At 40.1% G+C, this 17467-nt stretch overlaps 1 protein-coding gene across 1 annotated transcript; it reads left to right on the plus strand.

The window, feature by feature from the left end:
• Positions 1-299: 299 nt before the first annotated feature.
• Positions 300-8406, plus strand: TMEM17 (transmembrane protein 17). Its single transcript, XM_080686031.1, has 4 exons — positions 300-435; positions 4654-4757; positions 4919-5032; positions 6498-8406. Exons 1-4 carry the CDS (start codon positions 336-338, stop codon positions 6774-6776), a joined length of 597 nt encoding a protein of 198 aa, XP_080542157.1. The 5' UTR covers positions 300-335; the 3' UTR covers positions 6777-8406.
• The last annotated feature ends 9061 nt before the right edge of the window (positions 8407-17467 follow it).

The raw sequence follows: 17467 nt of genomic DNA on the forward strand, positions 1-17467 counted from the left end.
ATTCGTTCTCTACTTCCTTCCAGAAAGGTTGCATCTCCTAGCAAGGGGTAAGGGATCCTTCTATCACAATCCAAACCCAGGTCATTTATTATTATTTCTACTTGTTTTTAAGATACTGGGGCTTACAAAAGGACGAAGGAATCTGCCCTGCTGCATCCGGCCAAGGCTCCCAGCAGGAACCGGCTTTTCCCCAAATCCTCCCTTCCTTCCAGGCTCCAGGATCACAACTCGCGCCCAGCGGGCTGCGCTGTGCGGCTGCGCACGCCTGAGCCCCCAGCGCCCCCGGTTGCCTTGGGAACCGCACACCCAGCCGTAAGAGGTACAGAAACCAGGCCATGGAGCTGCCAGAACCGGTCCGCCTGCGGCTGGGAAACTTCAGTCGGACCATGTTCAGGGACTCAAACCGGACCGAGCCCGAGTACAGCGAAGGCCCGGGTGAGTGGCCGAGGCCCAACGCCGGGAGTGTGGCCGCCGAGGACCAGCGCGGGTTTGGAGCGTGGATGTTGCCAGGACCCAAAATGGCGGTTTCGCCTTCAGCGGGTGCCGCAGTGCGGGAGCACCTTGGAGGAGAGGCCAGGCCGAGAGCTGGGCTGGGCCGTCTCAGATCCCTGATGGCCGCTGGTGCTAGGCTGATCGTGCTGAGGCCTGGCCCGCGAATTCCAAGCAGGGCAGCTGAGGTGGAGCTGGCCTTTCTCAAAAAAAAAAAAAAAAAAATGCTATAAAAGCCGCTTTCGCAGCGCACGTCGGGTCCTGCGACCTCTGCGGAGGCGGCCCTGGCTTTTTTAGCCTAGATGGAGGGAATCGCCCCTTCCCAATCCCCGCCCCCACCCCCCACCCCGGTAAAGTATATTTTCCTTTACAACTGTCCTAGCAGAACAAGTATGTTCCATCACAAGGCGGTTTTCCGGCGGAAGAGATGGAAAGAAGTGTTTTTAATGAGTCATTTTAAACCGCTATCCACTCCCGAGTGACAGTGGCCACACTAGCATCGCCTTCAACAAAACTCTTGCTTCCCTGTCTTCTCCTTCCCCTCTCCTCTATATGACTCTTTCACCGAATCTGCTAACAAAATGCCATGATGCTACATCATGCAACCTGACGACAAGTAACAACGCGATTTCCTCCAAACAGTTTCCCCTTCTTAAATCATGATGATAGACAACATACGGTCAACCACATCCATACGTTTTTATCCCTGAACTCTGCAGGAAATGGAAATCATTTTCTCTTTCTTGGTTTAGGAATTTTTAAAAGGGTCAGAGAAAAGTAAAGTCAGTTTCCATAGTTGCATTTTTCAACTACATTACTTGCCTGTCCCCCCAAATTTAGGATGTACAGCAAAAAACATAATGTGAGAAATTATGTTTTTACTTTTCTGATTTCTAAAGCTAAGACTTAACAGGCTCGAATCTGATGATGCAAGGTATCAGGGGTCAGCAAACATTTTCTGTAAAGGGCTAGGTAGTAAATATTTAGAGGGTATGTGGTAGATCTCTGTGACAGCTATAGATAATGGTAATTAGGTAGACATGGCAGTGTTCCAATAAAACTTTATTTGTGGATACTAAAATTTGAATTTCATAAGAATTTCAGTGTCAAAAAACATTATTCTTTGATTTTTTTTCCCCCGACCATTTAAAAATGTGAAAAAGCTCACTTGCTATACAAAATCAGGCAGCTGGCTGATGGTTTGCCTATCCCTGATTTATATTATATATGTTTTCATTTAAATTCTATTTACAGAACTCAACTTGTACTTTTGCAGAGTTTAGTAAATTCGTGTCTGTGCTTTCAACGTTCATTTACATATTAACTTGATTTTCAGTTGCATGATTATAAGTTTGATCTGCTGAAATACAGACAGAGCATAACTCTTAAAATGTTATTGTACAAAAATTTTTAACACAAACTTCTTTGCTTTGCAAAATTTGACTATAGTTTCTTCTCTAAAGATATTAAATTTTCAGCCTAACTAATGTATCATTGTTTTTCCACATTTTCTTTCTGGATCTGGAGTAGATTTATTTGTACTGTAATTACAAGTGTATATCATTACCATGTCCACAGCTGACCAAGAGTTGCATTATTATTATGAAAAAAATCCTAGGATGGAGAGTTGCCTTCAGATTTAACAGATTTTAAGAATTCATCCCTTTATCAGTGGTAAATTAATAAATAGGTGCAAGCAAAGTACATCATAATAATGATTTCAAAAAGTAGATCAGCGCAGCTAGTGTGGCTCAATGGTTAATGGTCAACCCATAAACCAAAAAATCACCAGTTCGATTCCTGGTCAAGGTACTTCCCTAGATCCCCAGTAGGGAGCATGGAGGAGGCAGCCAATTGATGTTGCTCTCTATATCTCTCCCTCCCTTCCTCTCTCTCTAAAATCAATTTAAAAAAAAAACAAACATATTTAAAAAGTAGATCATAATCAGGCATATTCTTGGAGCTAAAGAAAATCTTGCTGTGAGACCATGATTATTCCTTATATTTTAAAATTATTAAATGACAGATATAAAATACTAAGTTATGGAGAAAAAGAAAATCTGTTTTTAAGAAATTTATTTTAGAGCCTTTGTAAATTCTTACATTTAGAGCAGTTGATTTCTAAACATGTGTCTGTTCCTGTTAGTAAATTTAGGATGCAAATGTAGGGCTTAGTTTTTTAAAAATTCTTAATTTAGGACCCTTTTCCCTTACACAAAAGCAAAATATTATGTAATCAGCCTTATATAAATGAAACTCATGTACTACAAATAGCTACACTGACGATGTCCTTATGACAATGTTTTCATAATTCATTCTGCTTATGTGTATTTGATATTTACCAGTTTAAAGTAAGATGCTAGGTTCTCTGGGGATCTCAAAAGTGGGTAGAATGTGGTCTGTGTTTACATTGAGCCTGTACATCAGTGAAAGAAAAGGAAAGGGAACATACATTTATTGAGTGCCTCCTAAGGGCCAGGCATGGTGCTAGGGTGAAATAATTTGTATTCTCTCTAATCCTCACAAGCAATCTGTGAGATAACTTTAATGTTACCATTTTATCAGATGAAATTGACAGACAAAGAGGTTAAATAATTTATCTCAAGTCTGGCATCCAGAGTAACTAGGGAGATTGGGGAATTCAGGGTTTACTTGGACTCCAAAGCTCACAATCTCTTCAGTACACCAGACTGTCTTAAGTGAGGGAAGTATGGTTCTTTGCTAACACTCCTGTACACAGGTTAGAGCAGTGGTCGGCAAACTCATTAGTCAACAGAGCCAAATATCAACAGTACAACGATTGAAATTTCTTTTGAGAGCCAAATTTTTTAAACTTAAACTTCTTCTAACGCCACTTCTTCAAAATAGACTCGCCCAGGCCGTGGTATTTTGTGGAAGAGCCACACTCAAGGGGCCAAAGAGCCGCATGTGGCTCGCGAGCCGCGGTTTGCCGACCACTGGGTTAGAGTGATAAATATCTACAAAGGAACAAGATATCTACTGGAGTTGGGGAATATAATCAAGAAAAAAAATTTATGGAAAAAGTGGCATTTAATTGGTTATTAATGAATGGATGGGATTAGGGTATGCTGAAAAGGGGTGTGTCTAATTATAATTTGGGGAGATTCTTTTTTATATTATACTAGAGGGGGGAGTGTCCCTCAACCCAGCCTGCACCCTCTCCAATATGGGACCCCTTGAGGGATGTCCAACTGCCCGTTTAGGCCCGATCCCATACGGGATCCAGGACTGCTGGCTCAATCCAGGACTGCTGGCTCCCAACTGCTTGCCTGCCTGCCTTTCTGATTGCCCCTAACCACTTCTGCCTGCCAGCCTGATCACCCCCTAACCACTCCCCTGCCAGCCTGATTGATGCCTAACTGCTCCCCTGCCAGCCTGTTTGCCCCTAACTGCCCTCCCCTGTAGGCCTGGTCACCCCTAACTGCCCTCCCCTGCAGGCCTGGTCCCCCCCAACTGCTCTCCCCTGCTGGCCTGCTTGCCCACAACTGCCCTCCCCTACAGGCCTGGTCACCCCTAACTGCCCTCCCCTGCAGGCCTGGTCCACCCCAACTGCTCTCCCCTGCTGGCCTGCTTGCCCACAACTGCCCTCCCTTGCTGGCCTGATCCCTCCCAACTGCCCTCCCCTGCTGGCCATCTTGTGGTGGCCATCTTGTGTCCACATGGCGGCAGGATCTTTGACCACATGGGGGTGGCCATCTTGTGTGTTGGAGTGATGGTCAATCTGCATATTACTCTTTTATTAGATAGGATTTATTTGTGAGAGAGTAGTTTTCTGTATTTTATGTGTTTATTTTATGAGCTCTTTACATAGAACTCTACAAAGTTGGTAATAATAATTATTGTGTCTCAGTAGGATTTATATTGATAGTCTATATTTAATCTATACCAATAGTGTGCAAAAAGCAGACTGTAATGGCAAAATGCTAAAGTAATTGAAACGTTTGAAACAAACCCCCAAGTAACCAATATATGAACTAAATAATATGATGGTGAATATTTCCTTGTACTGGCAATAATTATAAAGATGCTTAACATTTGTAGTTTTGTTGAGCCAATAAGATAGTTTTTCTAGGGAACTAAAGGCTTTATAGGGCATAGACCAGGAATAAGAATTTGTCCCTTTTCTCTCTGTTTCTATTGTAGATAATGAAGTGGTTTCCAGTTTAGCATTGCAGATGTCACTTTATTTTAATGCTTACTTTTTCCCACTTTGGTGGGTGAGCAGCATTATGATGCTTCAAATGAAAGTAAGTCTAAACTTTAATACTTCTGCTAAGGTCTCTTCTGCTCATCCCCTGGCATTGTTACTTTGTCAGTAAAATCCAAGTTCTTAATATTTTATTTCTATCTCAGGTCATTTTTACTATATGTGAGCTTTTACAAACATGTTTATTTTTGTTTTCTTTAGTATCCAATTCTGCCTGATTACTACAAATTCATTGTGGTCACTGTTATCATCCTCATAACCTTAATTGAAGCTATCAGGCTGTATCTGGGCTACATGGGTAACCTACAGGAAAAGGTAGGCTCTTCTTCCCTTTCTTTCAGTGCAACACATAAATGCAATAAGGTTTCCATAGCAAGGAAAGGGCAGTGCGCTGTGGTGGAAGGAGCAAAGGCCTATAGTTAAGGCCTGGCTCCAAGGTTACTTCTTTTGTCACTATGGTCTGTTTACTTAATCTTGTTAGCCTTGGTTTCTTCATATGTAAATTGGGGAAAATAAATAAATAAATAAATAAATAAATAAATAAATAAATAAAATGGGGAAAATATTTACTTCACAAGTTTGTTGGAATGAAATGAAATCCTTATATAAAAGGCTAATGTGCAAATTGTCCCCTCCACCGGGAGTTTGACCAGGGGGCAGGGCCAACTGGCCAATCACCTGCAGCTTCTCCCCCCGGCTGGCCCCATCCCTGACCAACCCCTACGCCCCGATTGGGCCAGGCCAGCCAGGGGGAGGGGACACGGAAGGTTGGAGGGCTGGCCAGACCCCAACTGTGCATGAATTCGTGCACTGGGCCTCTAGTAACTTATATAAAGTACCTGAACATAGTAAGCAATTAAGAATTGATCATTTTCCTTCTTCTCACCAGTCTTGAAAATACTCAGTCAATTAAACATGTTCATTTGGATCCTGAATAAGAAAATGGGGGCCCTGGCCAGAGTGGCTCAGTTAGTTAGAGTGTCATCCTGTGCACCAAAAAGTTGTGGGTTCAATTCCTGATCAGGACACATACCTAGGTTGTGGGTTTAATCCCTGGTTGGAAACCGATTGATGTTTCTCTCTCACATCAATGTTTCTTTCTCTCACTCTTTCTCTCTCTCGCTTATTCTCCCTCTAAAAATCAATAAAAACATATCCTCAGGTGAGGATTAAAAAGAAAATGAGGAGAAATTATAAACTCATTTCCTATGCTGGGCACATGTTTTCTGAATCATCAAGCTACCTAAGCATTTACAGGTAGTTACCAGAGTTTAGGGATAATGCCTAAAGATTCCCAAGGTTTTCTAAAAGGCCCTTCATAATTAGGCCCCACCCAGCCTATCTCACTGTATTTCTTGATATTTCCTAAACTAAACATCTATTCCAGGTTGACATATTGATTCTCAGTCATGCTCATCCCACATCTTTGCTTACAATTACCTTCTTGCCTCTTCCTCCTTCTACCCAGCTTTAAAAGCCTACATCCTGAATTCTTTCACCTACTCTGATAAGTCTCTTATCTTACTTCTTGTAGCACTTAGTCTATATTTCTAAGTGACACATTTAATTATTCACTAAGGTGTAGTATTCTAGGGCTGTCACATAAGTTTTCTCTTCTAATCTAGACTGTAAGTTCTCTGAGGACAAGGACCATGTTATACTGCTTTTGAGTGACAGAGCTCACAACGTAGGTTCACAGTAGTGCTAAGGATTTGCTTATCTGTATGAACAAAAGAGTATACTTTACTGATCTGATTACTTTCAATGTGTGTCATTTCAGGTTCCTGAGTTAGCTGGCTTCTGGCTTTTGAGCCTTCTATTGCAGTTGCCTTTAATTCTTTTCTTGCTCTTTAATGAAGGCCTAACAAATCTGCCCTTGGAAAAAGCGATACACATTGTCTTCACAGCGTTCCTTACTTTCCAAGTTGTTTCAGCATTTCTTACCTTGAGGAAAATGGTAAATCAGCTGGCAACTCGTTTCCACCTCCAAGACTTTGACCGGCTCTCTGCGAATAGAGGAGGCATGAGAACAATGAGATCCTGTATAGAAGAGATTTGACCCAGTGCTGTTTAGTGATAACTGAAAGCTCATTCTAGAAGACTGTGAGTTAGGAAAACGTCAGAGATGTAGCATGAGAAAAAGGACAAAGCAAGTGTTTGGAATTGTATACTCTCAAGCTCGGAAAGTCCAAGTAATAACTGGGAACGTGAGCCGAGGTGTTTTCCCCGGTCGTGTCTTGCGACGCCCAAGAATGAGCTCCACGGGCCAGAAGAATAGCAAAAGTGTGGACAATTTATTACAGGCAGATTCAGACTCCCCGCACGGAGAGAGGGAACCAGTAGTGGGCTGCCTGTTAGAGCTTTGTAGTCCAGGGGTATATATTTGCTACAAGCCTGCTCTATGTCTACCTGTGTCGTCACCTGATTGATTCCCTCAGTTGTTTTTGCCCAGCAATGGGCCTGAACTTTCCCTGTTTCTATGTGTCCTTTCTCTGTTCCTATGCTGGACTTTTTCTGTTTCTATATGTTCGTACACCTTGTGACTGCAGGCCCTCCCTTGTTTTCCCATGCCTCCCGCTTTGAGTCCAGAAACATTTTATTACTTCTGCTTGGTTGGTTTCTGTGATTGGGCTGCTCAGACTGCCATGTCTGCCCCTGCCTGTGTTCCACTGGACCCCTGCCCTGTCTGCCTGTGTTTCAGGTTAACCCTTTCACAAGGTTGAGGGCAGTGATAGACTCTAGCAGGGGTCCTCAAACTTTTTAAACAGGGGCCCAGTTCAATGTCCCTCAGACCGTTGGAGGGCTGGACTATAGTTTAAAAAAAAAAACTATGAACAAATTCCTATGCGCACTGCAGGCCCGGGACGAATCAGCTGCTAAGCAGGACAGGCAGCGGCACCTGGCGGGCCGGATAAATGTCCTTGGCGGGCCGCATGTGGCCCTCGGGCCGTAGTTTGAGGATGCCTGCTCTACAGTATGAAAGCAGTAAGTCAACCCTAAATCCTAGATGATCTCCACCTGATGCCAAATATCTTAATTTTTTTGTTGTTGTTGGCTTTCTCAGGTGTGTAGACTTCTGTGTTGGTAGTCACAGTTTACCAGCTTTATGGTAATACTTCTAGTTAGTACCTTTAACATTTCTAGTTAGAAATGTGTATATTTCTTTTAAACTTGTTTTTTTTTTAATCTTTATTGTTGAGAGTATTACAGATATCTCTCTTTTTATCCCCCATTGCCTCCCTACACCCAGTTCCCGCCCCGCCCCTGGCCTTCACCACCCTATTATCTGTGTACATAGGTAATATATACATGCATATAAGTTCTTTGGTTAATCTCCTCCCACACACACCCTTCCCTCTGAGATGCCTCAGCTATCCATATCTTGGCAGTTCATCTGGAGCACGTGGAAATCCTTATCAATATTCTGGTGTGTTAAACTATATTTGTAAACCAAGACGCCACATTTTTATGTCTGCTAGGGTTAAATTATAACCTAATCTCAGCTGTTGTCCTGAGGTTAAGAAGAAAACAAGTGGATTATCATGGTATTTAGGAAACATTTTTATAATAAAATTGTAACTTTCATAAAACCATGTTCAGTATTTATGGTGGTGGTGGTGGTGTGCTAAATGTCTTTACAATACATTATAAATATTTGTTAATTTATAATAAATCATTCTTGTACAGTTCTTTTGGGCATGGTTTTATTTTTATACAGAGTTGCAAAGGATGGAAGGAGAAAAAATAGATAGAGACCTTCTATGTAGTAGGCACTATACTAAGCACATTAATCCTTGTGATCTCATCTACTAAATCATTATTCACTGAAGAACTGCTTCATACCCAATAAATTCATATGAGGGTTGATTTGAAACTATTGCCTATTAATCCATAGCAATAGCTAAGGTGACCAAAGGGACTATACTCGTGATCTTAATAAGCATGCTCCCTTACTAATAGGAAAAACATATTTAAGGAAATTGAGGTAAGAGCAAAATTGTTTGGGTGTATCTGAACATTATTTTTAACTAAGTATAGGATTGTCTTAATGGATATACAGTATCCCCCCATATGTATTTGATAAAGTTTATAAATTAGGCATAGTAAGAGATTAGTAATAACTAATAATAAAATATAACAATTATAACAATATACTGTAATAAAAGTTATGCAAATGTGGCCTCTCAAAATATTGTACTGTACTCTCCTTTTCACTTGAAAGCACTCATGGCTTCTCTTTGGCATTAGCTTAATTGTCAACATCACTACTCTTGCACTCTGGGGCCATTATTAAGTAAAATAAGGGATACTTGAACAACTGCAATATTAGTTGATCTGATAACTAATGAGTGGGTAGCATCTACCATGTGGAGATGCTGGACAAAGGTATGATTCACATCCCAGGCAGAGGAGGACAGCGCTAGATTTCATCATGCTGTTTAGAGCAGGGCACAATTTAAAACTCATGGACTTATATCTGGAATTTTCCATTTAATATTTTCAGTTCATGGTTGACCATGGATAATTGAAACTGCAGAAAGCAAAACTTCAGATAAGGAAGGACAAATACAATATCTTCTTCTTTACTGTAAAAAAAAATGTGGCTTTATACTGAGAAATAGTTATAGCTACCTTAAAAAAAATTTTCCGCCCTAACCGGTTTGGCTCAGTGGATAGAGCATTGGCCTGCAGACTCAAGGGTCCCAGGTTCAATTCTGGTCAAGGGCATGTACCTTGGTTGTGGGCACATACCCAGTAGGGAGTGTGCAGGAGGCAGCTGATCAATGTTTCTCATCAATGTTTCTAACTCTATCCCTCCCCTTTCTCTCTGTAAAAAATTAATAAAATATATTTAAAAATTTTTTTTTCCAATTTCCCTTCTCTTTAATTCATGCTCATCTTAGGTTTTCCATGCTTTGCATTATTTATTCTTATATTGCTTACTTTTTGAAAATGTTTTCACTTCCCACTCTTAATTACACCCTACCAAACTATTTATGCTAATTTTATTTCTGTGTTTTTTTATTACACAATTCAAGGACACCACTGCCCCCTCCCCCGAGTCCTCCACATCCACTGGTTGATTAAACTTTTCCTCATACCAAAGTAGTTACTAGGTGTACTCCAATAACTTGAAATTCAAAATAGAATTCTGTGTGGAAAGTTTTTTAGAACTTATATTTCTCTGGATTTGTTTTTAGATAGGAATAGATGGGTGAATCTATAAAAAAATGTAAAATAAGAACACTAAATTTACTTAACAGATAAACTAAGGGTTTGATCAAAAAAGACTTTTTAACAATTGTTTGCAAAGTTTTGTTTTAAATAATGTAGACTCTGACACATTTAAACTTTAGGATTAAGAGATTAATAGCTAAAATACTGGAGTCAAAAAATTTAAAGACTAAAAATTTTGGAAATATAAATTTGGCTTATTAAAATTCTCCAAAAATGTTTTTGCTATAATAACAATATTGCTTAAAATACAGACATAATAAGGGTGGGGTAAAAGATATTAAGTCAATTGAGAACATGACAAAGTCATTTGTTTTTCATCCAAACAGTAAAACCATGATTTTTTGTTAGGCTTAACCAATATTTGCTATTGGAATATACCTATGTAAGCATATGAAAATTGAGGTTGTGAAGATATTTACATGCCAGCACATTTGGAACTTACGGAGTCCATTATTTTATTTGATTAAGTTTGTTTATCCTTAATTCTATTACATCTTTCTCTCTAGGGCTTCATAACACTGTTCTGAACATTTCTAGTTAGGATGTTGAGCTTCACAAATATTTTGCATTTTACATTTTTCTTCCAGAGTCTTTCTCATCACAAACTAGATGTAAATTTCTGTAAATCGGAATGATTTTTAAATTGGATTTTAATCAACATGTTTGAGTGTCTAATATGTGCAAGGAAGAGTGGAGGGTACAGACAAATAAGATGTGTTCCCAAGTAGAAGGTAAAATATTTGTAGGACAATCTTAAGACAAAATAGAAAAGTCTGACTTCATCAGAGAGGTGCATTGAATGAGCTTCTACCTGAGAAGTACCTTGGCTCGCCGCATATCTCCCCTCTTTGTTCCTAGCTCTTAAGTGTTCAGGACTAGTACACTGGCCCTTCATCTTCATCAGTTAGCATACACTATTCCTCTCATTGTCAGAGCACAGGGAGGAGACATGGAAGATGAGGGTGTAGTTAAACATGTATGTTCATTGCAGCATTATTCACGGTGGCCAAGTACATGAAGAGAACCAGTGTCCTTTGATAGAGGATTGGATCACGAAGACGTGGTACATACGGAATACTACTCAGCAATAAGAAAAGATGAATACTGCCATTTGGGACAACATGTATGGACCTTGAAAATACACTAAATGAAATAAGTCAGTCAGAAAAAGCTAAGAACCATATGATTTCACTCTTATGTGGGTATAAAACTGAAACTTGTAGACAGACAACAGTATGGTGGTTACCAGAGGGAAGGGGGTGGAGGGATAGTAAAAGGTAAAGGAGGCCAAATATGTGGTGATGGAAGATGATTTGACTTTGGGTGGTGGGCACACAATGCAATATACAGATCATGTATCATAGAAATAATACACTTGAAACCTATATGATCTTATTAACCAATGTCACCCCAATAAATTTAATTAAATAAATAAACGCGTACACACTCATTGGAACTTGCCTGCCCACACAATCATGAAAGTTTAATGCCTGGTGGGAAACGCATATAAGCAAATCATTGACAGAACAGTGTGATGGGGGCACTGTAGGATTACAGAGAAGAGACTTATGCAAGATGAGAAATCTGGGAAGCCTTCCTAAACAAAGTACCACTTGAGATTTGGAGAATGAATGGGTATTAAGTATTAATTTCAATATTAAGAGACAGAAATCATAGTGACTGAGTACTGTTTCAGGTATTACGTGTAGTTTGGTAAAGCCTGGTGGAGAGGGTGCATGAGAAGAAAGGGCACAAAATAAGGCAGAGAAGCTTAGGAGGAGCTAGTAAGCTATGCTAAAGATTTTAATATTCTGAATCCCTGAGTAGTGTAAACAGTGAAATGTCACAAACAGATTTAGATTTCAGAAAGATCTCTCTCTGAAGACAGTGTGGAAAATGGATTCAAAGGTTTGAACTAAAGGAAGAACTTGATGCAATAACTTCAGACAGAACATGCTGGCCTAGATAAAGTCAGTGGCAGTAAAATAATTTAAGTAGGACATATTCAAGTTTCAAAAAATTTTTATTTTACATTTTAAAATAGGTAGCAAACGTTTTTTCCCAACTCATTCTTTTGGGGATTACACACAACGGTAAACAAAATGACATACTGATTGTCTTATTAAACACTCCCTCGAATTGTTAGGTTATTAGACTTAAATAGAACTCTGTCTAAAATAGTCTTTTATACATTTTATTTAACACTAGAGGCCCGGTGCATGAAATTTGTGCACTGGGGGGGAAGGGGTTGAGAGGGTGTCCCTCAGCCCTGCCTGCACCCTCTCCAATCTGGGACTCCTTAGGGGATGTCCAACTGTCCAAACCGGCAGTCAGACGTTCCTCTCACAATCCAGGACTGCTGGTTCCCAGCCTGATCACCTCCTAACCACTCCCCTGCCAGCCTGATCGACGCCTAACTGCTCCCCTGCCGGCCCAATCGCCCCAAACTGCCCTCCCCTGCCAGCCCAGTCGCCCCTAACTGCCCTCCCCTGCCAGCCTGGTCTCCCCTAACTGCCCTTCCTTGCAGGCCTGGTCCCTCCCAACTGCCTTCCCCTGCCAGCCCGGTCACCCCTACTTCCCTCCCCTGCTGGCCTGGTCGCCCCTAACTGCCCTCCCCTGCCCTCCTGGTCGCCCCTAACTGCCCTCCCCTGCAGGCATGATTGCCCACAACTACCCTCCCCTGCCAGCCATCTTGTGGCGGCCATCTTTGACCACAAGGGTGCGACCATCTTGTATGACAGCGTGAGGGTCCATTTGCATATTACCTCTTTATTATATAGGATATGCTACCTAAATTATTCTTAATTTACATCAGTTAAGATGATAGTTTTTAAAAACTTAAATTTTAAAAGAAATTGAATCAAGATTTTGATAGTAAAGAACAGAAATCTATAATTCCACCACCTTAAAAGAACAACTATTAGCAAATGCCATGTTTCCTTGCAGTTTTTACTTTATAAATGCTTTTTAAAAATATTTTTTTTTTATTGATTTCAGAGAGAAGGATAGAGAGAAACCTCAATGATGAGAGAGAATCATCAATTGGCTGCCTCCTGCACGCCACACCACACTCTGGGGATCGCACCCGCAACCTGGGCATGTGCCCTGACAGGGAATCAAACCTGACCTCCTGGTTCATAGGTTGATGCTCAGCCACCGGCTGGGATATAAATGCTTTTTAAAAACATAGTTGTGATCATCAGCACTTAAAATTTTGTACCCTGTTTTTCTAAGAACATTATAAGTATTTATCTATCTTTCTCCATAGTCACACAACCATCATCTTGAATGACTGCACAATATTCCACCAAGTAGATAGGCAGTAATTTAACTTATCTCCTATTGGGTATTTGTTCTTTCTTCTTTTGCTTTTATACATAACAGTATAATGAATATCTTATGCATAAGGCTTTTTCCATATCTTAGATGATTCTTTTTCATGAATAAGCTATCAAAATTGCTAGATCATAGGCTATGAACATTTTTAAGGACCCTTGATGCATAGTGCCAAATTGTAACATCCACTTTCTGCCACTCACCACCTACAATTCCAAAGATAGTATAATACAAAGTTTGATAAGGACAGACTTATGGACCTCAGTTACCCATTCATCTTTGTTTCTGTATAGCTACCGCAGGAACACTGAGTCTCCCAAGGAGGAAAAAAAATCTAAAAGCTGCTAAAGGAGAAGTGCAAAGAATTTTTTTAAAAAAGATTTTTGAATTAAGGGAAAACTGATGAGGGAGGGAAAAGGATTAGGCAGGCTGGTCACAGTCAGCAGCAGAGAGATGTGACACAATAAAAACTGGGTCGTTGAGTTGGGACAGCCCTAGGACATAAAAAGACTGAAACGAAGTAAAGCTCTGGATTACTTTGTTCTTGAATATTGAATGTTTTCAGAAGCATGGAGCATGAAATATTACAGTGATAAGCCAAGATTGGAAACATAGCCAAGAAAAAGAAGTCTTTAAGGGATTGTTTAAAATGTGTTGAAGGAATAATTTGGTTTGGTCTTAAACGGCTCAGAAAGTAAATTGACATAAAGCTTCTGCATAGCAAAATAGGCATGGAAGCAGAAAACAATGAGGCAAGCAGAATACCCCATAAATTTGTTACAATATAAAATGTTAGATTTTAGTTCTAAAAAAGGCTTATCAGAAGACTTAAATGCCGTGTTTTATATGTACAATTAACACTAACTTGTTATGGGTATATATATATTTATTCTAGGTTTAAAAGACTTAATTTGGGGAGTTTAAGTCAGGAAAAAACTAAACATTTAATTATGAGAATCATTCTAAAAATCTACACCACTACCACCACACCACCACCACCACCACCACCACCACCACCCCACCACCCCACCATCCCACAGTGTTTAAGCACTTAAAAACTTTCAGCCCCTGGAAAAATGTGTTTAAACACAGGTTTAATCACATTTAAATTTATCTTGGTGCTCACATAGATTTACGGTACCTCTTTCTTAAAATGAGTCCAGGCATCAATGTGTGATCATTTTAAGCAAAGTCAAGAAAGTATAGAACTCTTAAAAACAAGATACCAGAGAATAGATGAAATATATATATTTCTATGAAAAACCAGACACTTAAAATGTATCTTATCTACATGCTCAATCTAAGCATGTTGCACAGCAACACCCTTGTCTAGAAAGGGTTTATTAACTAATCAAGATGCATTACGATCACAACGTAGTATACATCACAGCTATTTTTCCTTCGTCGCTCCACAGATCTAAGTGTTTTGTACTTGGCTACATTAAAAATGTAGACTTTAAAAAAAAAACAATAATCAACCGAAATGGTCTTATCTTTTAATTTTTCAGAATTCTAATAGCACTATATTTGGCTGATAGGAAAGTAGTATTATGGATTCATCTTTAAAGGTTTTCAGTTCTTGCCTGGCCAGTGTGGTTCAGTGGTTGAGCATTGACCCAGGGTTTGATTCCTAGTCAGGCCACATGCCTGGGGGTGTGCAGGAGGCAGCCAGTCAATGATTCTCTCTCATCATTGATGTTTCTCTCTCCCTTTCCCTGCCTTTCTCTGAAATCAAGAAAAATATTTTTTAAAGGTTTTTAGTGTCTGAGTTTTTTATATTACAGTCAAAAACAGATTGGAGACACTATTCAGTATGGTAGCTCAAAAGAGAAAAATGTTTGATATTTAAATCCAAGTTCAAATTTCAAAATTTTAAAGTTTGATGTGTATATTTAATGTTTATTTTATACACACTTGATTCATTAGTACCTAGAAATACTAAAATGATCAATAGAGACAGTGGAAGTTTAGAACTTTGCTTCGATAGCTTTCCTAAAAAACATGAGCACTAGTAAGAGTTCTTTTTTTATTTATTTTATTTTATTTTTTGCTGTTCTAAAAACTAGAGCTCCCTGTAGTCAATAAACCTTTACTAAGGAAGGCAGGAAAGTGTTAACTGTTGATTGATCAGTCATTTAAAAGCAGAGCAGCAAAGGATATGTTGTTGTTCATGCTTTATATTTTTAGTATGCTATGATTTCGTTCTGCAAAATAAACTTGATTTAGTTAGCTCCAACAATAGGCCATCCACCATGTTTTGATACTCCAGGACAAAAAGATAAATAGAATTGAGTCCCTGCCCTTCTAGCCAAGGTCGAGCATAATGCCTTATGATAATATTGTAACAGAACTATGTAAAATACAAAGATAAGTGAGGGATCCTGTCTAGGGGGTAGGATAGTCTTTCAGACAGCTGGAACAGCATGGGCAAAGGTATAGACATTTGAAAATATAAGGCCTGAACAAAACCAAAAGTAGTTTGATGTGATAAAATATAAGGTACGTAGAGAAGGGCTTGAGAGGAGCTGGAAAGACTGGTGTCAGGATATCAGTCTCTTGTATAAAAACTAGTGGCCCAGTACATGAAATTTGTGCCCAGGGAGGGGGGGGTTGTCCCTCAGCCTGGCCTGCACCCTCTCCAACCTGGGACATCCCTCTTGCAATCCGGGACTGCTGGCTCCTAACTGCTCATGTGCCTGCCTGCCTGATCGCCCCTAACCACTCTGCCTGCCAGCCTTCTCACCCCCAACTGCCTCCCCCCCTTGCTGGCCTGATTGCCCCCAACTACCCTCCGCCAGCCTGATCACCCCCAACTGCCCCCCACCAGCCTGCTTGCCCCCAGCTTCCCTTCCGCCAGCCTGATCACCCCCAACTGCCCCCCCTGCTGGCCTGATCGCCCCTAACCACCTCTGCCTCGGCCCTGCCACTATGGCTTTGTCTGGGCGGCGGCCATGGAGCCGGCTGGGGCGACCAAGAAAGCCAAGCCTCCACCTCCCACCCACTCTCATCCCACCCGCCCAGGCTGGCTCTATGGCTCCGGCCAGCGCTGCCATCTTTGTTGCATCAATTTGCATATTCCCTCCTTATTGGCTGTGGGTGCTTCCATCTTTATTGCGAAATGATGGTTAATTTGCATATTACTCTTTTATTAGATAGGATTATAATATAGAGTTTGAACTTTATGCTATAGGAATATATGATATATCTATATTTTAACAGAATTAGAAAACATTGTTGCCATATTTGAAAATGATAGAAAGATGAAAGAGTTAATTTGATAAATAATATAATCATATTACAAAAGAATCTCCTAATAGGCTGAAATGCTAGGCACAAATACATTTCACACATACACACACATTCTCCAACATATACTTTTCAAAAAACCAGTTCTCTAATACATAATTAAGAAACTCATTGTGTGCTGTTTTTCAAGGGAAAAGATCTGGTGGTCTCAGGAGAGGACAAGCATATATTAATAGATGTATAATGACCCGATCACAAGTACCGTCTCACTGTACTCTTCTATAATATACCCAACTCTACGGTACCTTTCCTATAGTTGTACTTACTGAGTTATCTAAAACTAAATCTAATCATGACACTAATCTCCTTAAAAGTCCACAAGACTCTCCATTTCCTTCCGCTAACACCCAAACTCTTTAGCATGGCATCTGAGGCCTCTTCCCATCTGTCTTGTCTTTTTTGTCACCCCTCCAATCCTTCGTCTGCAGTTCCTCCAGTACAACTTTCTGGTTTTGCCTGCAGGTCCTTCCCCTCCATACTGGTCTCTCTGCCACAAGTGATCTTATCCAGGTAGTGAAAGTCTACCTACCTTTTAATACCTGCCTAAATGGTCATATATACAAAGATACCTTCTTTGTATCTCTGCTGCTCATATTTTATGACTGCATCTAGAACAATTTTTAATGTATTTTTGTATATCAGGTTTCTGTTATTAAATTGTAGGGTCTCCATGAAAGTGTCCTTATTCACCCTTTCATTTCCAGTGCTTAACACATTATAAGTACTCAATAAATATGTGATGAGTAAGTGAATAAATGGACTTAGTTAAGGGGAGTTAGTGTAGCACGGTGATTAAAAAAAGAGCAAGAGCTTTGGAGGCAGATAGACCTGTGCTCAAATAGTACTTGTTTCATATATCAGCTTGGTCAA

The sequence above is a fragment of the Plecotus auritus genome, assembly GCF_963455305.1.
Source record: "Plecotus auritus genome assembly, chromosome: 8".
NCBI lineage: Eukaryota > Metazoa > Chordata > Mammalia > Chiroptera > Vespertilionidae > Plecotus > Plecotus auritus.

What these genes read in the sequence shown, in the direction of transcription:
- TMEM17 (XM_080686031.1), top strand. Translation starts at nt 336, where the DNA reads ATGGAGCTGCCAGAACCGGTCCGCCTGCGGCTGGGAAACTTCAGTCGG. An exon ending in TTATGATGCTTCAAATGAAA is followed by an intron (nt 4,758 to 4,918) that starts GTAAGTCTAAAC and finishes TGTTTTCTTTAG; the next exon opens with TATCCAATTCTGCCTGATTA. An exon ending in TGGGTAACCTACAGGAAAAG is followed by an intron (nt 5,033 to 6,497) that starts GTAGGCTCTTCT and finishes GTGTCATTTCAG; the next exon opens with GTTCCTGAGTTAGCTGGCTT.